This window comes from Zootoca vivipara, chromosome 7, assembly GCF_965207765.1.
Source record: "Zootoca vivipara chromosome 7, rZooViv2.hap1.1, whole genome shotgun sequence".
NCBI lineage: Eukaryota > Metazoa > Chordata > Lepidosauria > Squamata > Lacertidae > Zootoca > Zootoca vivipara.
The window spans coordinates 16,956,631-16,983,378 of NC_142590.1; the positions used below are offsets into that span (position 1 = coordinate 16,956,631).

General features: G+C 41.3%; 1 protein-coding gene across 5 annotated transcripts in view; it reads left to right on the forward strand.

Annotated features, from left to right (window-relative positions):
- Positions 1-1,793: 1,793 nt before the first annotated feature.
- The window catches only part of VAV3 (vav guanine nucleotide exchange factor 3), a 160,838-nt gene continuing 135,883 nt past the window's right edge, over positions 1,794-26,748 (forward strand). For 4 of the 5 annotated variants that reach the window (XR_015950957.1, XM_035124355.3, XM_035124356.3 and 1 more), the window contains exon 1: positions 1,794-2,229. Coding sequence is in view for 4 of the 5 variants with exons in the window: in XM_035124355.3 (XP_034980246.2) it covers positions 2,026-2,229 (204 nt within the window). In the remaining variant the exon portion in view is untranslated. The remainder of the gene's footprint in view (positions 2,230-26,748) is intronic. The other variant, XM_088673771.1, reaches the window with a different exon arrangement.

Below are 26,748 nucleotides of genomic sequence, written 5' to 3' on the forward strand. Positions count from 1 at the left end.
GAATCATGATGATTTTGATTCTGTCCCCTTGGGCTAGTCTATTTCTCTCAGCTTAACCTACCTAACAGGATTGTTGTTAGGACAAGATGGGGGTGAGAGAACCATTACAATGGGGCGCATTGTAACTTTACAGTGGAATTTTCTGAATGTCTACTCAGCAGTAAGCTCCACTGAATTCAATGGGAGTTACTCCTAGGCATTCTTTCAGCTCCATTGATAAAAATGTAATAAAATAAACTGCGGGAATTATTACGTAGATAACCACAGAAGCTTCCTACTGCTTGTAAACAAGCAATTACTGTATTTTTGTCTTGCCTGTTTAAAGATTGTTGCCCATAAAAGCAAGTATCAATTTTATGTCAGGAACATGTTATTTACTTTCCCCTATTTTGTGTCTCAGCAGGCAAATCAAAGTATCGCTTCAAATCCCCTGCAAAATAAAATGCTATATACTTATTTCAGTTACTCAGATCTTGGGTGCTCACATGTTCAATTTAAGGTTGCCTACTGGATATTTATATTCATAGGTAGTTAATTGTAATTATTCTAACTCAATTTTCTTTGTAAGCTGCCCAGAGAATGTATATTATAGGATGCCTATAAATAGTATAAACAAACTCCATGATCATTCTTTTGAAATGTGTGGAAGTGCACAGTAATTATATGAAAAGAAATTTGATGTACATGTGTGAACCACCAGCCCTTCTGGTCATTAGCTTCTAGGCTGCTTTTTAAGCACAGTTTACAACCATGCACAAGTTTATCTATAAAACCCAACTGTAAAAACAGTTAAAACAATTAAAACATCCAATTCCATCCTAGAAATATACAAGCCACTAAACCAACAACACAACCCATTTAAAGCTCAAGAACAATATCCAATAGTCTTGGATAGCCTCCAAGGACCATGATAAAAAAATGGGTCTTTAAGATCAGATTAAAATTATCACTTGGAATCAAACGGCATCATTGGGGACTAGCACTGAAAAGTCCCTGTTCAGTTTGTCCAGCAGCCTAACTGCTTTTACAGGTGAGCGCCCCCTCCAAAGTTATGGTCAGACTGATATGGCTATAGACCCAGTAACTCTGCAGATGCTTCCGATCACATCTCACATTATTCTTGCCCATTGGCCATGCTGGGTGTGGGTGAAGGATGTTGTGGTCCAAAATATCTGCAGGGTGCCAGGTTGGTGACCTTAGAATGCTACCTTAGAGTGCAGAGGTGGTGAACCAGCGGCCTGTGTTTCCAAAACTTGGGTTGCCATTTGTTTTTGGGCTACAACTCCCACCATCCCCAGCTAACAAGACCAGTGGTCAGGGATGATGGGAATTGTAGTAAAAAAAAAAAGCGACCCAAGTTTGGGAAACGCTGCTTCGGCTGATGGTGAGCTCCGATGGCCCTAGCCAACACGGCCAATGATGATGGGAATTGTAGTCCAATAGCGTCAGGAAAGCCGCACAAGTTCCCCTTTCCTTGTTCGGGGGCTTTAAAGGTCACACCCCGCCCTTTGAAACGCGCCTGGATACGTCCTGTCAGCCAGTGCAATACCGGCGCGAGACACGGCATTCTTTCTCTCTTTCTCTCTCTCCCTCCCCCGCCCCCCCCCCGCTTCCAGCTTCCCCTACACCGTCGGCTTTCTGCGCTTCACACCCTCGCTGCGCCTGGCGCGTGAGGTAGAGCGCGCCGGGTCCCTTCAGAGGGCAGCCGGCGTCGCAACCTGAAAGCGCGCGGGTTGGGTGGGCGCACGCGCGCTGCCTTGTTCCTCTTTTCTCCCTCAGGCGCCGCCGGACTCTGTGTCGCTGCGCCGCGAGGGGGACCCGCACGCGCACCAGCTTCCCCGGCTGCCTTTTTGTGCGCCGCTCCTCTCAGTGTGTGCGAGGCGAGGGGCAGAGCAGGAGAGGCGCTGCGGCAGCAGGAGAGGCGGAGAGGCGAGGAGGGCGCGCGGCTTCGGCTGCCTTTGGAGTTCTCGGCGTCGGGCAAAAGCGGGTTCTTCTCTCTTCCCGGGGCTGAGGCGGCGAGCGCGCATGGAGCCTTGGAAGCAATGCGCCCACTGGCTCATCCAGTGCCGGGTGCTGCCGGTCAACCACCGGGTGACCTGGGACACGGCGCAGGTGTTCGACCTGGCCCAGACCCTCCGCGATGGAGTCTTGCTTTGCCAGCTGCTCAACAACCTGCGCCCTCACGCCATCAATCTCAAGGAGATCAACCTCAGACCTCAGATGTCCCAGGTAAAAAAAAAAGAGAGAGAGAGAGAAGTATGGGATGTGCAACGCCGGGCTCTTCCGGGTTTCTGCCTGCGCTATTGTGCCTCCGAGTCCCTCTTCCCCTTCTCCACCCTTCCCCATCCCGCGTTATTAATCGCCTGGTTAATGCCTTTGTTCCAATGCAGGGGTCCTTCCAGGGTGTCACTTTTGTTTGTATTTTGCTTTCACTTTGTTAGCCAGCAGCTCTCAGCAGGGGATGTTTGAATTTGGCAGAGTTGCAAGATGCTCTTTTGCGGGCTGCAGATTATATATATATATATCGAGAGAGAGAAAGATACTTTGCCAGAGAAGTATTTATGTGTGTGGCATGAAGAAACAAAGGTAGAGACCCCGTATAGAGTTCCAGGTAGCATTTTGGAAATAAAAACAACAGTTGTAGTTCCATGATTTGGGGAGATAAAGGAAGTGATGACAATAACAGCAATAATTTAAACCCCAGAATTGAACGCTTTGTGCTGGCCACTGCATATTTTGGGGGTGTACTTTTAAAATTTGAACTCACTGGGGGATGGGGTGAAAGGATACTAGGCTCCATTAAAATGCTCAACTTGGTATTTTTAATATTACTTTGCCGTCTAGTGTGTGTATCTATGTATCTTTTAAATTGTGGCTGTTCTCCTGCTTCTTCCTGGATTCACTTGGGTTAACAATTAGGGGGGGGAAAGAGAAACTAAAGAGGAACTGTGTCATGTAAAACGAAGCATCTAGGAAGTTGACTGCCTCCATTACCGTTATCTGTAATTACAATAGACAGGGGAAAGGATAAAATGACAGCCCCAAAGCAAAAAGAAGCTGCTGCTGTTGCTGCCCTCTGAAGGTTTTGTGGGAGGGTTTAAAAGTATTTATCCACTTGTCCCTTAGTATAATGCACATCACAGGGAAACTCACAACAATGCCAGAATGCCTTTTATGAAGGATCTGGCCTCCAGAGACAAAAAACACAAAAGTGAGAGCCAGAGCTGTAACTCAGAGTTGCACTCTGGCACCTTGAATGATGTATATTGTCCTGGGGCTTTTGTATGGGATGAGCTTTAGTTGTGAATGTAGTTTGGAATGGTTTAACATACAAATATAATGGGCACAATGTCACTGTGGTTAAGCCCCATTGATTTCAATGAGAGATTTTTAGGGTGCATACTCTCTATACTTTTAAAGCAATCCTCCCAAAAGGATCTTGGAAATTTTAGTTAAAGGGTGTTGGGAATAGTGAGGGGAAAACTGCAGTTCCCAGGATCCTTTGGGTGGGTGTGCTTTTAATGTTTGGTGAATACACAGCTAAAAGTGCTTCACTTTGGTTGTGTGGTGCTGTCTGATTTCTGAAGAAAGGGAAGTGACCCTCTCAAAATGTTTCTCTGAGTTAAGCTTCTTATATTTGAGGAAGGAAGAGGGAGAGAGAATTTTTAGGTTAGTTGTTTATTATGATATCTTAAAAATGAATAAACTTCAGGGTTGGCAGTTTTTGGCTTGTTTTGCCAACTTCATTCCTGTGCCAGCTAAATTTTCTGACTGTAGTTCTTTTGTCATGTTTGGGAGTAAGCCCAAATTTACCTCATAGGTAAATACTGTATATAGAGAGAGTTGACTTTAACTGTCATTGAAACCTATGAGACAAGGTGGTGATACAACTGTCTTAAGGCACTGCACACTTACTTGGGAGTAAACTCCACTGAACATTATGGGACTTACTACCAAGTAAGCACACAGAGGATTGTACTGTCTGCTCCATTTCTTTCAATGGTGTGTACACCATGAACCTAAGCATGTTTACTCAGGAGTAAGGCTCCCGTGTTTAGTCGTATTTACTCTTATGCAAGTGTGCATGCACTTTTGGGAACCAGGTGGCGCTGTGGGTTAAACCACAGAGTCCAGGGCTTGCTGATCAGATAGTCGGCAGTTTGAATCCCTGCAATGGGGTGAGCTCCCGTTGCTTGGTCCCAGCTCCTGCCCACCTAGCAGTTCGAAAGCACATCAAAGTGCAAGTAGATAAATAGGGACTGCTCTGGTGGGAAGGTAAACGGCGTTTCCGTGCGCTGCTCTGGTTCGCCAGAAGCAGCTTTGTCATGCTGGCCACATGACCCGGAAGCTGTCTGCAGATAAACGCTGGCTCCCTCGGCCTTTAGAGCGAGATGAGTGCCGCAACCCCAGAGTCAGACACGACTGGACTTAACGGTCAGGGGTCTCTTTACCTAAGTGTGCAGTCCTATCTATGAATAGCTTTAGCTGAACTGGCATCTGACCTGCTGTTATCCCAGCACTGTCTATTTCTTGTTTTGTATTTACTCATACCTAAGACTAGGGTTGCCAGATGAAAAAGGGAGATGAGGCTCTTTCACCTTTAATAGTTGTTTAGAAGAGGGAATTTCAGCAGATGTAGCATAGTTTGTAATGCACACCTGCTGGACTTCCCATTTCTAAACAGGTATTAAAGGTGCAAGGGCCCTGTCCTATTTTTCATTTGGCTCCCCTATCCAAGACTATCAATTTATTGCATAGAAGATCATCATCTGAAAACTTGACCTTGTTGAAATCCACAGCACAACTTAATAATAATACTTAACGTTTATATAGCACTTTTGAATACCTTGAGTGGTTTACCAATTATCATGTCATTAATTCGCAGAAGTGTCCTATAAAATAGGTCAGTAATTAGTATTATTTTTGGACTCCTGTTTCTGAGGCGAGTGGAGGGAGGCTAGGAGAGTGACTTGCTTAAGATCACCAGGTGAGTTTGAATGGGATGTGACTGGAACACGAATCCCCCTGCTCAATCTCTTTGCCACTTCACTAGGTCCGCATGTATAAACCAGTTAATGCCATACATTCGCTGTTCATTGTTGCAGCCTTACAGTGAAATACCAGGAAACATTTCAGCATGCTTATGTATTGTATTTAATTCAATATTATGGGTAAACCCTGATCTTATGAATGCTCACAGTAAGTGTGCATGAGATTACAGCCTTGTGTTTTTAAGTGTGCCATGAATTGCACACCCTGTATATTTTTTAAGCCTCTAGTTTTCTCATTTGCATGATTTGGCTCGAGTGTCCTGGAAATGCAATGTTAATCTTGGCTATGACCCAGCTCCATGCACACACACACATGCAGACACAGACACAGGTGCTTTCCCCATCGTGCTTTGTATGCATCCTTTCCATAGCAGAGACAGGGACAGTCTTGTTAGAGAAAGGCTGCTGGGTGGTGGTCACTGGTTTTTAAATGCCCTTTATCATTTTGAAGATTCAAGTGCCAACAGTTGCCTTTTGTGAGTGGGACTTAACCAAAAACAGTCTCTTTTGGTAAGGCTTCTGAGAAGCAAAATGTGGCAGCAGGATGGGTGATTTTGTCTGACATTCTGTAGAGGCTTAACCTCAACAATATGAGAAAGCTGCAAAATAGCATAATTCTCATGAGTGGTAATTTATACATCCATAGAGCTTAGTGAGTGCTAGTTACTGTATGAACATATTCAGGGTATGCATGTTTATGAATGCCAAAACATGATGTTTTGTTGATTATTATAGAGTAGAAATAATTCCAAGGGTTGCCAGCTCCTGATTTGGAGGGAGGGCTTGTTGTTTTAGCAGCTTCCTGGGCACCTGAGGTAGCCAGTATGGTGCTTCCCATATTTTTTTTGGGACTACAGCTCCCATCAGCTTAATGATACCATATTAGAATGGAATACAGTTCCCTTTGTATTGCAGATATGCATTTAGCCCAGGTTGAAAAACCTGCCATGTTTTTGGGACAATTGAGAAAATTATCCCAAAAGTTAGACTACTTAAATCTCAGCACACAAGCTTGCATTAATTCCCTTGAGGATTTAAGTAGCCTAACAATATATACAGGGTTATGGTTTTCTTTAAAGTCTACAACAATATACAGTATTTCAGAGGTTGAGTCAAGCTTCCCATTTGATAGGGGGGGAGGGAAGCATTTACATCAGCCGTATCAGAGAATAAGTGTGTCATGTTCACTAAACTTAGCTTGTGCATGACACTTGCAGTATTTGTGGAAACAAGATGCAAACAGTGTCCGTTATATGCAACAAAAGTTTGAAAAGCAAAGGAAGCTGTGCCACATGCGGCTTTTGGAAATACGATGCAGCTTATCTGTAGCTCTGTGGATAAAATGCCTATCTGGCTGGACTCCTGCATCTTTAATAGTTGTGTAGAAGGAGGGACTTCCAGCAGGCGTGGTTTCTCCTGCTACAACTGCTGAAATTCTCTCTTCTATTAAAGGTGAATGTATCCTGTCCTCTTTTTCACCTGATCAAAATGATATTTTCAGTGTGGCCTTGGTGCTAAGGAGGCCTGCCCTTGGAACACTGTGTTGGTTCATTTGAAGACATTCAGCTGTGAAGATGTATCTCAAAAGGAGCTATGTTTCAGTAGTGCACTTGGTTGAGATAAAGCACTGGGTCACATACAGTTTATTTGAAAGCAAGCCCCACTGTATTCAGCAGGGCTTCTTCATTTCCCTGAGAGTAAACTCTGTTCAGCTCTCCTGGATTTATGCCTGAGTAGACATGTCTTGCTGTACACTGTTCATCTAACTTTCCTCTAAAAAGCAGAATGCCTAAGTTCTTAAAAGGCAAAATACTTTTGCTTGCGTTTGCAAAACCTGTGAAACACACTTCAGGGAGGCTCTTATGCATGTAGAATTCATCTGTGGGATTTGTTCCTTATCCCTGTAGGCAATGAGCTTATCCTCTAATGTTTATGATAGGGTTGCTAATTGCTGCTATTTTCTTGGACTCCAGTTATGGATCTAGTTCCTTGTGATTTTTCTATTACTGTGATCCATAACATATTGCATAGTGTTCTAAGTCCCATTTCCCATGCTTAATGCCATTTAAGTGGCCTAAGATCACAGCCTGGAGTTGCTAGGTCTTGTTGTGCATGTGAGTTTTCAGTGAACTGTAATACCTGAACTCTTTTAGGCAGCCTATTGAAAATACTGTGTTCAAGTGCTGTGATTTGCTTGCCTTTAAAGATCCTGTTTGGATGATGAACTGGAGTGGTTTCCATACAGTAAGTAATGTTCCTGTCTTTTCTTCATCATCTGCTAATTAAAATTAGCTGTCTGGGCTAATAAAATTGATTTTAGCCATCATCAGTAAGACACAGGAGTGGTTTGGATAGATTTTGAAAGCAAAGCACTCACTGGCATATTTTTTGCCCAAAGGCTATTTTCTCTTAAGACCTGCAATGATTGTTCTTATTTATGTATTCTTCGGAATTTATAAGATGCTCAGTATATTAAAAAATACTGAAGCAGTGTACAAAAATAGAATATAAATCATAGTGCAAATAATAAAATAATATTATGACTGTGAAGAATTAAATGGAAAATTCACAAATACCGAGGGGTGTGTGGGAGAAGGAGAAATATTTCCAACAAGCAGAATGTTGTACAGTACTCAGAAGTAAATCTTACTGAGTTCAATATTGCTTGAATGTCCTGGAAAGTAAGTTACTTAAGATTGCATGTTTGCAGTCCTGTACATTCACTTGGGAATGAGTCTCATTGAATTGTGGGATTTACTTCTGAGTAGACATCGATAGGATTGAGCTGATAATGTTTCAAATTGGGTTGCTAATACTTGCTATTGCATGTTTCTTGATCAGCCATTCATTTCCAGTGTAAATGGAACAATTTATTTCAGTGAGAGTGGAAGACAGTTCACTTCCTGTGCATGCATTCTGCATTTCACAGAATTTTTTGCTCCATCTTTGCTCAGGTCAGATTGTGACTTTGCACAAAACATTTATTTCGGGCCTCAATGTGGAAAGATTAGTTTCTGAAAGAAGAATTGCTTGCTCGTAGGAACCTCAGACTCAAATAAAGGCATGTTCCAATGTGTCTAAGGTTGATAAGAGATTTATCTGGGTGCAGATAACTTGGGCGCATTTCCAGTGGAACAAACCTTGGAGAGCTGTTTATTCATTTCCCTAGTATTTTATGGTGTGGTCGTGGGATCATCTTATTTCGGTCTAGCTTGACAATATTGCTTCTTATACAGACTATATACTGAACTTTTGTATTCATAGCAATGAGCTCTAGCGCTGTAGTGTAGCTGCGTTTTGTACAAATGAGTTGCCCCATTTCCTGCATTGGGCTTAACTCAGATCCTTGCAGAAATCTGAGATATAACATGTACGGTGAGAATATGCTAAAATGATCACAAGTTTAACAAACAAAAAATGATACATAATAACCTCAATTGCTTGGACTATTGTCCATAACTAAGAAGATATATTGTATTGGCAGCAGCGTTATTGTAATGGATCAGGGAGGGAAGTGTTTTCTGGGAGACCACTTTTGTAGAAGTGTTCCCGTCCCCTGAAATAATTATTCCATTAGACAGAATGAATTTCTTGCCATACCCATGTCTGTCAGTCCTGTGGTCACCAATGGGCAGTTATACTTAGACCAGGTAACCAGATGAGTGGTAATTTTGCTTGCTTTTAGACCAAATCACCTGTTTCAAAAACATGAATTAAAATAGGCTTATATTGTTTTAGAACTCTTGGGATAGCTGCTTTGTAATTTGGTTTTGAAACACTTTCTTCAAAGAGATCTGTTAGACCATCAGATTTCTAAACAGGAAGGCTAAGATTGCTGTGCAGCCTGTGTGAAAACGCAGATGTTTGTTTTAAATATATTTAAAAGTAAACTTTGGATTAACTGGGTGGCTTTATTAAATAGTTGTTTAATTTTGAAGAGTGAGGATGGCTTAGTTTAAGGATGTATGCATTATCTGTGAGCCATGGAACTTGGCTTCCATAGTGCCTCTTGAGGGTTTTGTTTTGTTTTTCCTGGAGGATTAAAGCAACAGAGGCTTTTAAAAACAAAAATACTGATAGACAAGGCGTTTTGACTTCTGAAATCCCTGTGCATAGAAATGAATTGAGGAAAATAGTAATGGAGAAAGATCCAGTCTAAACAAACATTTATTTGGGTCCATTTACACATTCAGCAGTAAGTATAAAATGTTAAACATAGATAAATGTTATTTCTGGCTGCGACTAAAAATTGCTTGCTTGAATGCTTATCTCAAAAAAGAATTCTATGTTTGTAGGAAAACTAGCGCCAAGTCATTTCATCTGTGCCCCCACATCCTCCCCCTATGGCTTGGCGCTAGTTTTCCTACAAACATAGGGCAACTGGTGGTAGAAGGAGTGTTTGCCTGGAGTAGTGTTGTCCCTTGACTTTCGATCACCTTCCAAATTGAGATCCCCCTCATTTTGCAGAAGTTGAGGGGAGCAGGGAGGGTGGGGTGCATACCCTCCAACATTTCTCTGATGAAAATAGGGATGTCCATAATAATAATAATAATAATAATAATAATAATAATAATTTACATCTTGTCCATCTGACTGGGTTGCCCCAACCCCGCTGGGCAGCTTCCAACATATATAAAAACATAATAAACATAGTAAGCTTCCCTAATCAGGGCTGCCTTCAGATGTCTTCTGAAGGTTGTTTAGTTACTTATCTTTTTGGCTGGGGGTGGTGGTGGTCATGTAACTCCATACCCTCCAACATTTCTCTGATGAACATAGGGGCGTCCTAAGGAAATGCGGGACATTCCGGGATCAGAAACCAGGACGGCTTTTGTAAATCTGGGACTGTCCCTGGAAAATAGGGGCACTTGGAGGGTCTGGGGGTGTGAACCAGTTTTAATTTGGCCCAGCTTTAAGGGGCCAAACATAAAATGGGGGTTGATCCATTTGAACATTTTTTCGGTGCCACGCCTTCAGTTCCTTTTATCATTTCCTGTATTGGTTGGTGTGGGTGGTTTGTGAACATAGGCCTGGACAACGTGGAATCTGGGAGATTACGTGCATTGGGTTTATGGGCCTACACACACACACACACACACACACACACACACACAGGCTTACTATGTGTGGATGCGGGACAAGGAGGCATGATCATTCTTTACTACCACATGTAGCCTAATGGGGGAGAAATTCAATTCATTTTACCTTTCAAGTCAGATTCAAACTTTCCAAAACAATACAGGAACTTGAAACACATGCTTCTCCTGCCAAACAGTGCTTACAACAATGCATATATCTGGTAAAAGTGTGCATAAAAATGAATACGAATATATTTGCAAAAATGATGTACAAAAATGCATTACATTCAGAAAACTTGCAAAAATGTGTACATTAGTCAAAACTACATAAAAAAGTATTTATTGAGAGAAATTAGAGCAAAAGTGCTCAATAATTTTCATGGAGATAAAAAAAAACACAGGGTGGCTTACTTCCGGTGGGATGTCTTATTTTTTTGTTACCGGTACGGTTTTTTACGGCTCAGGGCACTGGATCAGGGCGCTGCTGGGCTCTCTTGAGTGCTCGGCGCTGCAGCAGCCACCGGTTCCGGGTGGCGGGGCGGCAGGCGTCCTTGGCCGGGCCAGGTGGAGGCCGCTGGCTGAGGCACTCCGCCCGCCGCTGCAGGGCGCTCCAAGCTCCTTGGCCAGGCCAGGCAAGGAAGAAGCAGTGAGCCCAGCAGTGGCGGCAAGCACGGAAGCGGCAGGGACGGCGGTGGACGAGAAGGCGGAGCGCGGGGATGCAGCCAGCAAGGTGGGAGCGCGATCAGCTGTTCACAGCTGATTGCGCTCCTGCAGTGCTGGCCGCATGGAGTGACTCTGTGAGTGGAGGGGCCTGTGGGGGTTGGTTTCCGTGGCGCGGAAGTATGGCTTATTTTCGGGGTATGTCTTATATTTCTCAAATGCTTAAAAACCATGCCATGGCTTACTTTATGACTACGTATTAAAAAAGGGGAAACGGTGTGTGTGTGTGTGTGTGTGTGTGTGTGTTTGTGTGTGTATGTATGTGTATATATATATATATATATATATATATATATATATATATATATAGTGTCAGTTCAAATGACAAAAAAAGACTTAAGAATGGGGCAATTTTTGAATTCGAAATTCTTTGATGAAGAGCTGGAGAACATTATAAAGAACAGCAGATACATTTTCTTTGTATAAGTACACAGAGACCTTTTGAATTGTGTAGTTTGTATCTGTGAATAATGGACACCTGCTTTAATAACGCATATAAAACTACTTCTGTAAGTAGCCCCACTGAGACCCAATTATTTTTCCATGCTTGTAGAATAATGTTTGACACCACTAAAGTCAATCTGCTCATAAACCACTTGGGGGAAAGTGATCTGAAAAAGTTCTCTTTCTCTCTAGGCGTATATATGAAAGAACAGCAAGGACTTTTACTATGTTTCTTCAGAGAAAGCTTTTTGGCGTTACTAACAATATTTCAATTTTGCCAAGGAGATAGAGGGCAGAGGTTCATCTGAAGATGTCCTGAGATGTGCCTTCTATTTTGAGGCTATTCAAGAAGAAAGGGAGCATGTTGTACTTTCATGATTTTTATCCTTTTACTTGAAGTATTGTGATGCTATTTGCTAGATTTACAGCCCAGCATGGCAGTATTTAGGAAGTTGTGTGATAAAAGTGGAAGCTGCTATTTGAATCACTGTGGCAAAATCATGAGCCTTGGTTTGGACAACATGCTAAGCCAAACTATGGTTTAGCCCAGTGTGGTGCAGCAGCAAAATGACAAGCAACGATCAAAGTCTCCTCTCCTGGAGCCTGCACGTTCGAAGCTATGGTTTTGCTTAGCATGAGATGCTGACCAGTCCACTGTGTCTCTTTTGAAGGAGAAAGACATTGAAGCAGATGTAAGCAGAGGGAGAAGCAGAAAGGAGCCGCACTAGCGGCAGAATGAGGTATTGGGAGCAAATACACACATGTGCAAAGGGACCCAGGTGGCGCTGTGGGTTAAATCACTGAGCCTAGGGCTTGCTGATCAGAAGGTTGGCGGTTTGAATCCTTGTGACGGGGTGAGCTCCCGTTGCTTGGTCCCAGCTCCTGCCAACCTAGCAGTTCGAAAGCACGTCAAAATGCAAGTAGATAAATAGGAACCGCTACAGCGGGAAGGTAAACGGCGTTTCCATGTGCTGCTCAGGTTCGCCAGAAGCGGCTTTGTCATGCTGGCCACATGACCTGGAAGCTGTACGCCGGCTCCCTCAGCCAATAATGCGAGATGAGCGCGCAACCTCAGAGTCGGTCACGACTGGACCTAATGGTCAGGGGCCCCTTTACCTTTTACATACATGTGCATGTGTGGAGAAAGCAAAGTGAAGAATGAAGTTTGCCCAAGAAGAGATACGGAAGTGCAAAAACCAAACCTATGAATTTAGAAAAAGGACCCCCCTTGCAATTTTGGAGTTGTTTGAACTTCAAGCAAATATGAGTTGAGGTGGCTGTACCTTGGCTATCATATGGCCCCGTGTCATGAGGCCAGGCTAATTACATGTTGGTGACTAAGGCTCATTGCCAGGACAGTAGCATTTGCTGTGCTCTCTGTTTTGTAAGAGTACAGTGTTACTAGCAGGAAAGTAAAAGATCTTGGATTTTACCTCTGACCTCATTCAGTTTCAAAGTTTTATTGAAACCAGAAGGGAAAGATTTATTGGGGCATGTTTATAGGAAAAGTAGTAGATGCAGGGTTAGTTATAAGAGTCGAGGAAAGCCTGTAAGGAGGGAATGCATAATCCTTTCCCTGTTTTCTCTCTCAAAATAGTGGCTTTTCTTTCTGAAGGTGAAAGAATTAGGGGCCATCAAAAAAAGGATTGAGATGGCTCTCCCTACTGACACACTGGGCCCTACTTCACTTCACAGTTCCTAATTACGGTACAATTGTTTCTTGTTTTGGAAAATGGGAGGCTCTGCATGGTATTACATGAAACATAATAGTAAGGTCTAAAATTTATGGAGGTGATAAACCTGTGTATGGGTTGCGCTACTTATTCTGGCAGATGAGGTTCATCTGATTAAATGCTTCTTCATTAAAAAAAATCTTTCCATACAGAAAACATGGAGGAAGGAGGCAAGTATTGAATTCTGCTCTCTGACATTTACTTTTATGTGTGGAGGGGTATTGTTATTGCTGTTGTATGCAGCAGCATTCTGCCCCTACAATATGATGTGGTACAGTCAAGTTATAGATTTGCCACTGCAGTCAGAATTCACTTGATGTACTGCAGTATCGAATGGGACAACTATAGAGATACAAGGGGACTTGGTTTTCAGTGGCTCACATTCAGTTCTGTGGAACAAATTGGCATGTTGCAGTCTGCTCTGGGACTGCAGCTTGACTTACTGAATTGTATGTTCATGGGGAGGAAGGGTCGTTCGGAAATGGAACTGCTAACAAACAATGGGTTGTGTTTGAAGTATCTTCTCCATTGTTGCTCCATCCTTGTTTGTTCCTCCCAAGTTCTTCTGTTGTTGTTGATGGAAAAAACAGTGTCATGAGTCTACTTGCTTCCATTCTTAGTAATAATATTTTGATGAGGTAGCTGCATCTTCAATTTCTGTTCCTCTTGTCCAGTCTGTATTATGATGCTATCTTTGCTGTTTTTTTTCCAGAGTTGTGGGCTTTTGTTCTAAATAAAGATACCAAATTGGCATTGAAACATTTTATGTATTACATTCATAAGGTAGGTTGGTCTGGGACATTGTTCCAAGGTCAACCGATAAGCTGTGTGTCTGAGTGGGGATCTGAACCTAGGCCTCCCTATTGTCTTGTATTTTAATACTTTATGTAACCTTCCTTTCCAACTAAAATGCCCAAGGCAGCTTAACAATAACGTCTATGCTAGAATATGACATTAGATGTTCATCTAAGTGATTTTCTCTTGAGACATTTCCATGCATCTATGAGATTCATCTAGTTCAGGCATCCCCAAACTTTGGCCCTCCAGATGTTTTGGACTACAATTCCCATCTTCCCCGACCACTGGTCCTGTTAGCTAGGGATCATGGGAGTTGTAGGCCAAAACATCTGGAGGGCCGCAGTTTGGGGATGCCTGATCTAGTTCTTCCATTGTAAAGATTCTCTGGTGGGTACGAAGCCCAATCTACATTGAAAACTGTTGCCAACAGCCCAAGCATTTAAAGAGATCCATCCCCTTTGCAGGTCCTGGTCCCTACATTGTGCTCATTATGCCATACAGGATCTAGCATGTACCCTGTACAGGGGTTGTATATATGTAGTAGGTGGAAAGAAAAGATTTCCAACAACTCTGCCGCATATGTGGGAAAGTAGGTTGGTCTAATTCTCAGAAGCACTCAAGAGCACTTGCTTTATCATTCTTCATCAGATAGTATTTCCCCAGACCTGGTGGCAAATGAGTGTGTAGCCGGGTCACAATACCATTACTTTAGGGGTATTTCAAATTATGTCCTGTGCAAATGTGGGTGGCAAGCATGTGTGTAGTAGTCCTAAATTCCATTTGCTTGCTACATATGTGTCAAAAAGTATGCAGTTGTAAGGATTGCTTGGAAAATGTATGCTAAGTGCTTTGATCATTCTAAAGTGCTATATGAATACTAAAACATTTTACCTGCTTTGCAAGATCAAAGCAAACAAGCAATCTATTGATTTTAAAAATATGTATCTTATAATTACTGCCTTATGTACTGTATTGCGTTTTAAAACCCGTTTTAAAACCTTGGTTTCCTTTGGTCAGAGAGTGTAATTTATTAATACTTGAAACAGATGTGATAGCTTCCTTGTCTAAACCACTACAGTGTAATTTTGAGCATACACTGGGTATAGAACGTGTGTTTTCACAGCAGTGCTTCATCATCTGAGTCAGAGATGCAAATGCCAGGTTGTCAAATGACAGCGAAGGGATTGGGAGCAAGCCTCACTTCGTCCCCTTCACCTTAGTAGAGTTCACACATTCAAATGTGAGCTTCTGTTGGAAAGACGCATGGTGAGATGAACTCTGCTAAGTTAAAGGAGCAAACTTAGTGAGGAATTCCCCTAGGACTCTGTTTTGTAAAAAAATAATATAGAAGGTCAAGGCACTGGATCTACCATGTCAGCCTTGAGAACTGAACCACCATTGGGTTCTTACTTGGGGACTTTAAGACTAGATATGCGGCTGAATGGAAGGAACTATGTTTTCAGCTTTGAGAGGAAGAGGTTGTGGTGGACGGGTCATTTAAAAACCAGTCATGCCTCTGTGGACATGATTTTGTGGGCTAGGGCATCACCTTACCTTTCACTGCCCCAAGTGGTGGCCTGTCACTCAAAAGACTATGAGATACCGGTATCTTAAAAGTATGGAAATGTGGAGAAAAAGTCATCACACGATAACTATCTCACCTTAAAACACTTTTTTTTAAAGCTTACTCCATATGTTGCAGGGGCACGAAAGCTGCCACTTCCCTGTAAAGTCTGCCAGGTAATGATTGCTGGGAAAATACATATTTTGTTGTTTTCCTGTCATTAGATTCCATGCTGCTGTACTGTCTGCCATGTGGGTTGGGTGAACGAAACGGTATTGTTAAATACCAGCATTGCTCTCTGTGAATGCGCTGGTGTTGGTGTGGGAAGGAACCGATTGTTAGTCTTCCTCACCTATCCCCCCCCCCAATATATTATGTGAGCAGCAACCACAATGTTCCAAGAATATATGAAAACGGCCATACAGCTGTGCTGTCAGATGTATGAAAATGAAGTGTAGGCCTATAATCCTTTTCAAGTGTTGCTCGGTTTATAGCGGAGTCCTATAGCTTCCTATCGTACAGCAGGCCTTGAGAAATTGATTAGCTGAGATCAAAGCCATGACTGACTGACTGGAATGCTGATTTGCAATTTAAAGCAGTCTTGAGGGGATGAGAGAGGATCATGTATGTTAAAGCAGATGAGTGGTGTTGGAAACAGTAGGGTTGCTGGTAACATTCTATGTGTAGGCTCATATGTTGCAAACGGGAGCATGCTACCACTAGTTTTGGATTCATGAATCCCTTGTGGATCCAGTTAATTTATGCGTGGTGCGTTCCCTGCTCCAGGAACCTTCCTTTCTCTTGAATGCTACATGTTTTATGGCCACTCTGTTGCATAGGCTTTGTTTCTTCTGAATAATGAGATGGATGGTGCAAGGAGAGATATTGTTGTACAGAACTGTCCTTTAACGATAGCTTGCATATTCATTTAATAAAATTTATATACGACACCTCAGAGCAATTTTATGGAAACAGATCAATTATTGTCCTTGGGAGTTTTCAGTCCGTAAATCCAAATGTAGCTTGGTAAGCGTTTTAAAAGAACTTTGCTTCTGGAGGGAAAGAGTAGAATCTTAGATTTTCATCAGGCTGCTATATATCCCCCCCATAAAATGTTTTTGGGAGGGGTGCTATTGGTTTGTTCTTGCTCTTGTTTATATTGTGATTTTTGTGTTCTCATTTTGTCTTTTTACGTTGTGAGCCGCTCTGTGATCTTTGGATGAAGGGTGGTATACAAATTTAATAAATAATAATAATAATGCTGTTGTTGGCACCTGTCTGTCTTGAAACAATTGAGTGCATATCTGGATGTGAAGCCAAGCTGCTGTGTTAGCAGCACTGAAGTGACTCCCCCAGGGTGGAAGCCTGGGCAGTGTGTATTCCATTTTTCTTTGTTTTAATAGTATTTCATGTTATGCAATATTAAATACATACAACATAATAAAGAGCCTCAAATTGAACTCCCCTGTCTCCAGTGAAATCATATACATCCAGCCAAATTAGAAATTATATTTAGTTTTCCTCTAATAGATACCGATCTGTTCTGGGTCGTTGTTAATTAGAGTAGTAGCAAAGTGTGCTTGGGAGATAAAAACTGCTATTCAGAGAGGATTTTCATTTGCTTGGAAATTATTGCAGATCAGAGAATATCTGCAAAAACCTTTCTCCTCTATTAGCATGATGGTGCAGCTTTACATCATAGAACAAAATAGGTTGCAATAGATGGCAGATTCCAAAATGGATTCCATTTCTATATAATAGTAAACGTAGCAAGATAGAGACCCCCCCCCCCCCCGTCAGTGTATATTTATTTTACATGACTGTAATCAAATGGGAGAAAAGCAGAGTTGGCTCTAGGGAAATAATTTATTTTGTTATCCAGAATCAATTTCTCCCATAATTGAGAAATCACTACCCTCCTGCTCTAAAATGTGACATTATTTCCAAGATCAAGGTACATGGGACTGGGAAATAAAAGTGACTTTTCTCATCACATCCCACCTAATACAGTTACTGTGCTAGCTCCATTTGAAGACGAACTTATGCCCAAGTTACATTGAAGTGAATGGAGGTCACGGTGCAATAGAGAGTATTGGAAACTGTTACTTAGTGTAGTAAAGTCAGCCGGTCACTTTCAGGTGGAATGGTGTACTCTTTTTATTAAGAGTGCAGACTATGCTGGACAAAACTGTGTTAACAATTTGAATGGCTGTGGCAATTGACTTTCTGCCACCCAGCTCAGAATATTGAGCAACGCGATAGAAAATTGCATATCGGTCCCCTTTGCAGTTCAATTTCACATTGGGGGTGGGGGGTGGGGTGGGGAGTTTGAAGGAAATTCAAAGCTGGTTCCTCAGCTGAAGCACCACAGACTTTCTGACCCCATAAGTTGCTGTGGGATGTGTAAAGCTGATTATTGGCTACAGGAGCTGTGGACATAGGGGAATAAAAGATGTGGGGAGGAGTACATTCATCACCAAGCTCTCAGCAAATTGAAAGGATTCCCCACCCCATTTAGCAGCTCCTTTGGGCCAATCCTTAAGCAGGAGGCAAGGGTGCAGTATATCTGCCTCCCATCAAGACCCGTTCTGGGAAGATCATGATTATAAAGGAGCATTGGCCCATTGATTTACAGCCTGCATTAATGTCTCCAAGTCTAGAACTGCATTCCTTTCGAAAAGGACATTATTTTTATCTGGCTGAATCATCCGCCACCCTCTTTTCTAATGTTTTGTTTTGCTGTTATCTTGAAAGAGAGCCAAATGCTTTGAAAGCAACGTTCACTTTTTTTTTTACTTCCTGCAATTTGTGCCTCTGAAGTAGAAAGTCTGAAATCCCCAAACACTCTGTGACTTATGTCAGTTTTGTTTTTAGTTTGCAGAATACAGATGTTCTTACGTTTTGTGTTGCTTTTGTACCTCCTTCAAATCACCTTAATTAATGTAATTTTCCTACCCCATGTTACATTTCTAACACTTCCTTTTTTAAAGTGATTGCTCAGATCCAAATGCCTTATTGTCCTTTTCTCCTCCGGTGCTGCCATTTTCTCCCTCACACTGCCCCCACTTACCTGTGTTTCCAACAGGCCCAGGAATCCAATCGCCAACACTTTCTGCAATCTCAGTTAAGTGAGTAAGTGTTTTTCCTGGTTGTCTTGTCCACACTTACATTTGTGAGCTTTGATGGCATGAAATAATAATATTGGCTCCCTTCCAGTTTACAAAATCTTTGCCTTGTTTGCACTCTAACACAGACAAGTGGCTCTTTACCAGCCTGTTTCAAAGGTGAATTCATGTGCTTATATTTGAAGTAGCCTGGATAACTTAAGCTTCCATTGTATATTGGCTGTAGAAGCACTATGCCTGCTCAGGTGTTAAGTGCTGTATCTGTGGCTACTAAATAAAATAGTAATAAAAATCCTTGTGGCAAGATCTACCTATTGGTCTATATGTGTCCATTTGAATCCCTGAATGAAGGTAATGCAGTATACACATGAAGAACCCTATGCAACATGAGTTGGTAGAGCACGAGACTCTTAATCTCAGGGTTGTGGGTTCAAGCCCCATGTTAGGTAAAAGATTCCTGCGTTGCAGGGGGTTGGACTAGATGACCCAGATGATCCCTTTCAACCCTACAATTCTATGATTCAGAACTTGCTAGTGGTATGTATGAGGGCTTCATTCAAGCATTCAAATGAACATGTGTAGAGTACGGGTAGAGTTTGCTGCAACCCATCTGTGTGCATTTATTATCCACTGAACATGGCTATGGATACCTTTTATGTTAGTGCAGAGTTAATACTGAATTGCTGACTACCTGTGACTCTACCTTTGCTTCCCCTTATCAGTTATTTAGTCTTCAGTTGTTTTCCTCAATATAATACTCTACCTGCCCATAGGTGCTGTACCTATCTTCAAGTTGTATATGGACCTAAAATTATTTCTGTTACTTGAAACATGGCGTAACTAATTATTTGTTTTATTTTGCAAGTTTTCAATTGGTCCATGGTTTTGTGCTATGTGAATGAGCTTGTGAGAGTATTCAGCTTGCCTGCTACCCTCTCCCTTCTCTTTGGCATTCTTGGGTACAAGACTGGAAGTTTTTGCTCCCAGTTTTAAAGAAACCACAGTGCTGCATGGCATTCAAACTTAGAGAAGTGTGGTTTGTTTAAAACTGGGAGCAAAAGCTTCCAGTCTACTACATATGCTAAGAAAGAGGAGAAAAGGGAAAGGGGAAATATATGACCTCAAGCCTTTTACATGATTTCCTGTTTTCTATGTGAATTTAGTTGTTTGAAGTGTTTTTTGTTTGTTGAACCCCTCCCCCTTTCTCTGTTTCATAATTACTACCACGATTAAATGGGTTTATGTTTGGTGGTCATTTCTTTTAATCCAGTCCAGTTGAGTTTAAAAGTAGAGGTTTTGTTATCCACTTCAGCAAAGGCTGGATTGCAGTTTTAGAATTGGGATTCTGTTGTTGTTATCTTTCTATATTTTGACAGCTCCTGACATCAGTTCTGTTATAACCCCCTCATTTATTGCTGGGGTTCATCAGGGTCGAGTCTACTCTATACTGCTTAAAATGAAACACAAAACTTTGCTGATTCAACCCAAATTCTGCTCCAAGAAAAGTTGAACTCACATACATTATAATAAATGGGTCAAATTGCATATTCACTTGTTTTGCATACATTTTGTCTTGCTAGGGTAGTTAACATTAGTACGTTGTCTGTTTTTACTTTAAGCCATATTTAAACAAAATGTTGTTCTGTTGTGTTTTATTGTTGTTCCTTTCTCTCTCTCTGTGAACAATAAAAATGGGTTGTAAATAATAGAAAGAAAAGAAAAGAGAGAGAGAGAGAGAGTGAGAGAGAGAGAGAAAGAAAGAAAGAAAGAAAGAAAGAAGGCCCTACCACCAACTGCTGGGAATATTGTTTAGCCAGCTCTTTGGCTTTTGACACTTCCACTGGTTTCGTCCATATATTTTCAAGCTAGAAGATGTAGAAACATTTTATACACACACAGCTTTCTAGAATGTCTCCCCTTTATGCAATACGGAGGAGTCCACCCCCTCACCTTTAAAAAAAGAAAACAAATGTTAGCTGAGCACCACCAACTCAGCCAAACATATTTTCTCTGAAAAAGCAGTGGATCAAAGAGGGTGGAGGTGGATGTGGATGTGGATGTGGTAGTGGTGTGTGTCTCTCTGTGTGTGTAGGTGACTGGAAGAGGAAAGGGGTACACAACTTACCCCACTGCCTTTAGTGACATTTAATAGCTTTAGAAGTTACATTCAGATAAAAAGGGAGGGGGAGATCATGTCAGCAAAACATACATGTGGCTCATGACTACTGCATGATTTGGCCCTGAGATTCTCAGGAGGGTGAATCCTGCCATATTATTTGTTTTGCTGCAGAATTGCAACTCTCTCTTCCTCTCCTGACTTCCATCCTCTAGCAACACATGACAGTAGAGTCATACTTCTTTTGGTCCACTTCAGCACTTGGTTTGCAGGCTTGAAAGAGCTGAACCATAAAAATAGCTTCTCTTTGCAAATGATGCCTCTCCTGAACCCCTCTCTTTGTGTGTCCTGCATTTATAATGTGAATACTGGGTGCATGTATTTTACTTACTGTAATGTACACTGAACTTTGAAAATTGTTCTCTTTGGCTTCCGTACAGCAATAAGAAACATTTTGCAAGTGACACTGTCAAGTCTAAAATTATGAAAATGCTGTGATGCAGGGAGCATCTATAATATCTCTACCCCACCTGCAGCATCTACTTGGATTACCTGTTTCTTTCTCTATTTTGTTGCTTGTACAGCCTATATGTCTGTGGTCCTTTTAGGGCAATCATGGACCTGCTTTTGCTTGTCCCTTTTCCTTATTTCCAACTGTAACTAAGTCTGTAGGTGGCGGTTGACAATGTTTTAATCACGAACAGCAACAATACGCCTTTGAAAACAGAAGCTCTTTCATCTATATAAAGCAAAGGTATTATGGAAAGCTTTATGCATATAAAATGTCATTTTGGGTTTTGCTTGTGCTGCAGGCAGATTATCCTTTTTGGTTTCTAACTTTTGACTTGCTGAATTCATACTTCAGCGGTACCAAGCATGTCACAGATTTAGCAAACACACCACTGTTTACTTCCCCTCCCCCCAAATGAATCTGTAGAAGTGTATGGTGACATTGCTCTGGTTTTGTTTTTGTTTTTAAAAAGCTTTTGGGTAAACATGGGTCTGTGACATATATATTTATACATTTTCTAAATTGTCGTTCTAACAAGGACTCAAGGTGACTTACAATATGCTAAAATTATGAGGATATTTTTAATGCGCTTTTGCCACATTTGTATTGTCTTCCTGGATTAAAAGGGCTCTAATGTATTTTTTAAAGTCACCATGGAACTTCCCATTTATTTCCAGATCAATAAGATTGATGAGGCTTAAATTAATTCTAGCAGACAAGACTCTGCTTGCTTGAGTCTCCTAGTTTCCCCATATGACAGGAAATTAGTGGTTCTTTAATAACCCCACTTTTACAAGGTCATTGCTTTGTGGATCACACCGCAGCTCTGTGCACAGTTACTCAGAGTAAGGCTCACATAATAAAATTGGTAAAACCGGGCTGCATAAATTCTTACAGACATTGGTTTGGCAATTTTCTCTTGAAATTTGCTACTTGCAAAAAGTGTCACCAAATTGGTGTCACTTTGGGGTTAATTTGACATCTCTATGGCAGTAGAAATGAAATCTGTTGTAGTCAAGAGATGAGCCAAGACTTGGAGAACCAAAATATCAAGCTACTAGTCGGAACAAACCAGAGCCCTTCCTGTTGAGGACAACCAATAGCCAGCATGAGTGCCCAAGGGGATGCTCCAACTGCAGCCCTACTAATTCATCACATGGGATATCTGTGTACAGAGCAATTGGTTCCCAGTTCCAGCCCTGGCATCTTGAGACAATCCCAGATAAACTTACCTCTGCCATGAACTCACTTGTTAATACTCAGGCAAGCGACTCTCTTTCAGCCTTCTGTCTGTATCAGGGGGATAATAAAGATACCCCTTACAGGGTTGTTAAGGATTACAGGATGATGTATGTGAAATGCTTTGAGGATTCTTAAAATGCTAAATAAATGCTGGCATGCATGCACCAATATCATGATTGCAACTGTACCATTTTCCTCTTCCAACATTTCCGTGTCAAGTACAGAGTACACAAACCGGCTCAGTAGAAAATAGTAAAATATCTGTAAGTTGGAAGGAACTAGGTGCTGTTTGCTAAGCGAATGTCTCATAAAGGAGTAAAAAAGAAATAAAATAAATATTATTGAGCTGAGCTTTGGGTGAAAATACCATGGCAGTATTTTCAGTTGATGCCTCTTAACTTCTCTGTGAAATGCTGGGAAGACTTATCAATAATGTATAGGCTTTGTTTTTGTTTTCTGGTTGGAGGTAGAAGAAAGTACAGTAATATAGTGAACACTGCAAGTACTGCAAGGAGTCCTGTGAAAGCTGTTCTGCTGTTGGGCCTTCTGCACACCTGTTCCCAGCATGTAATAGCCATATCAGTGTGGAGAACTGCCATTTTGCAAGACAGGGGGACCCTTTTGAATATGGAACCATAGAGCTGTCTGTGTTGCCTTTATAATTTGGTGCAGCCAGGGGATTAAATTCTAGCCCAAGTGGATGGGTGTGCACAGTCGGTTGGACATCAGGTCATGTACTGCTAGTCCCTGTTCCTAATTCAGGAAGCAAAAATTGTTTAGATTCCAGCCAGGCAAGGTCACTCAAGAGTAGAGGGTGGAATTAGCTCAAGCCCAGCAGAGGCTAAAGTCTGAAAGGCAAACAAGTAAGGTGGGCAGCACCTTGGATAGCTCCAAGTGAAGCCAAGGATGGAAGTCCAGCAAGGCAGACCTGGATGTCGTTCCAACAAGCAGAAATATAAGACTAAATAGACTTGAATAGGACTTTAGTTTCCTTTGACTGGCTGGTGTCTGATGAGTGATGAACCACTGGTAAAGGAGCCCAGCCTGTTTTAGGAGCTGTTGACTTCTGGTGGGAAGCTGAAGATCTGTTATGGTATCCAAGCTATAATAGTCTGAAGAAGTAATGTGACTTCTTCAGCTCAGAGTGTTACTGGCATCGTTGGCTCCTGTAGTGCTGGAACTTCTGAGGACGCAGGGATGTTGAAAGTCTGGTTCCAAGGCACATTATCCTTCTGGTTTGAGATGTACTATGAACCCAAGGTTTCTTTGCTTGAGGATGGGGAGTTGGAGCTGTGGGTCATAACACTATGATTCTGTGTAAACCTGACATAGCCTCAAGAGTAAAACCTTTCCACAAAGAGAGGCCTACACTAGCTACTCATTGCTAGAAGGCACAGGCCATATCTGATACATTAATGCAAGGGATGAGATCATAACATTTCTTACCAGTTCTTGTTTTTTTATATATATAAAAAATAGTTTGTTGTACTTAAGAACACTAAGTACCGGTATTTTAAAGAACTAGCCCATGTTCTAATCTATATTAAAAAGGACTCAACCTGAATTCCATGAACTGCTTGCAATTGTTGTTGGATCATTGGGTGCTTGATTTATCAGCAAATAAGATAAAAGTAGAGGATGCTGCTTCGCTAGTGAAGGAGGCAAACTTAAGTCAGGAATAAATCGTAATGGAAATACTAACATGAAACTCAAGAGCTAGCTTTTACATTTTCAAAAATTGTGCAGACAGTTAATGGTGGGGCAAAGGTGTAAAGTAAACCACAAAAGTACTGAGATTGAACACCGTGATATGGAACAATTTTTTAGGTACTTTCAGGCTGGGGTTGCAAGTGCAACCTTAAATAATCAAAGGAGAAGCAATTCTGTTTGCTTCCTTCCTCTCTCACTGACATAGGAAACATGTCAGCTGTTCCTCAGTTACTACATTTGATGCAAGAAGGATTGGCAGCTGGTGCAAGGGCAAAGGCGGGGATCAATGAACTATATAATGACAGGCTCCAATCCCTAAAGAATGCCACGAAGTATAGAAAATGTAGATATTTAATACCTTGTGTATCCAGTGGCAATTGATTTTTAACTTCTGACTCTGCTGAAAATTTACAGAAGGACTCTGGTTGTTGGCTTCATTCTATGATAAGAAATTATGCTGCTTAAAAAAAGCTTAAAAATTAAGTTTTAAAATTGTTGTATGGTTATAACTGGGTGCTTGCAAACATACCCATTTTAAACTTTGGGAGGTACAGTGTAATGGATTTTTGGTAAAGGATGTGGAAAAGGGTAGTTTGGGCACAATTCAAGGTAAATTGATAGTTAGAGATGCTTCAAAATGTAATGGCCGTAGACTACCGGTAGCTGCATGTATGTGTATGTGTTAGAAGTTATTCATGATTTATATACTGCTTAATGTGAAAAAAGGATTTTATGCATGTGCTATATTAACACCTATGGGCTATATTAACACTGATCAGCTGTTTTGTAGGAGGAATGAAAGAGGCTAAATGTGGGTGGTTGTGTCTAGTGTTACTTTAATCTGGGTTGTAAATTGTGCTGTTAAGCATTTGTGGGAGATAAAACTCTTTGAGTAGAAAAGGGCTACCAAAATGTAGTGTCATTCTAGAACCTCAGATAGAACAGAATGTAGAAATTAAAGTTAGGAAAAGCTTATACAGAAGAAAGCCTGAATATACTAGACTCTTATCAAATATTTTTTGATACTGCTATAAATGGAGACAGATTTTTACCTTCTCTGGATCCTGAAAAAAAATTGTTTAGAATCAACCACACTGCTTAGTAAGAGAATGTAAAATGTATCACTCCCTTCTGGATAAGCAATCCAGAAATGTTTACGATTCATCTGAATGAGAAAGTAAGAGATTAGGAAGCTTAAACAGGAATCAGGGGAAGACATAGCATGAAACATTGTATTTTACCAATGTGCCTCTTGAAGTGCATTCCAAACTGAAACACCCACCCACCCACCCACCCATCCACCCACACACACAAATAAAAAATGGGGAACTGTAATCAATAAGTTGACTGCTGTTTCATAAATGCTTTTATGCGCAGTCACTTGAATGCCTCCAGTGACGCACACCTCTTGTTATATCTGCTACCTCTGCTTGTTGCTTGCATTCCCCCCTTTTCACATTATTTTCTTTTATTGCCACTGATCACAACTTCATTTTTTATTTGTATTTTTAAAAATTACACCACAGGTGCATTGCTTCATCAGTTTGAACCTATTGAACTTCTAAAGATCTTCTTAAGCAACTCTGCACAGCAGTGAAGTTGTGTGTAGTACATAACTGGAAGTCTCCAAAGCAAACTTCTGAATAGCAGTAGATGAAGCCAATGATGTTTAAACTTAGCAGGTCATCTGGACAGGAGTGCCCAATAGGAGGAGGGTATTTAAATACTGCCCAGTATTTAAGGCATCTCCACCCCCTTTCTCTGTGTCCACTGTTCCTTCTCGCAGAATTGTGGATTTGTGGTTTTGTTTTCTTAAAATAATGCTGAATTAATTTTGTTTCAGCCATACGTGCCCAAGAAACTTGATGTTGTCTATGTCAGAAAAAGGGATGTAAGCTGGTGTCATTATTCTAAAGTCTTCAAGCTTAGTGTTGGCTAAATGGAATTAATGAATAAGCATATGGCATGGCAGTAAAAATTCACCAAGGTATCTATAACTAGAGTGATCTGTCTCAAATCATTTTGAAAGAAGGAGGAAGCAGGCTGCTTGCTCAACAGTGAAATATATTAGAATGTGGTGAAGATTGGTTTGATTTCTTGTGTGGCTTTCCTCCAAGTGATGTAGCAATCTGCCAGAATGGCTACAATTCTTTATCCTTGCATAAAAATTAAGGTACCTTATTGCACAACTAATAATGCAGTCTTCTTGCAGTCTTTTATTGCCTCCCCCTCCTCGGGGGGGGGGGGAATTCATGGAGAATTCATTGGGTGCATTCATTGTGAATGAAGGCTTCATCAGTGATCTGTGTTTTGTTCATTCAGAACGCTTTCAGCTATCTTTATTGAACATAGTGACAATTACTGGTGCTGGCAGAGCAGAACTAATTTAATCTGTTTTGGCTGCTGAAATCTGTTAAGGAGCAGGAATGATTTCTGAGGAAAACTGTTAACTCTGAAAGCAAAATATTTTTAAGCAGCTCTATTTATCCCCTTTCTTCTGCAGTGCTGCATGTGCATGCATCTATGAAGACACAGATTTTTTTTTTATTTTTTTTTACATTTCCTTTGCTGGAATTGGGCTAGTGAGCATCACAGATTGTGAACTGGGAATTTTCTAGCTCGCACTTTTAGCTACTGTGTTGCACCAATTCTGCCC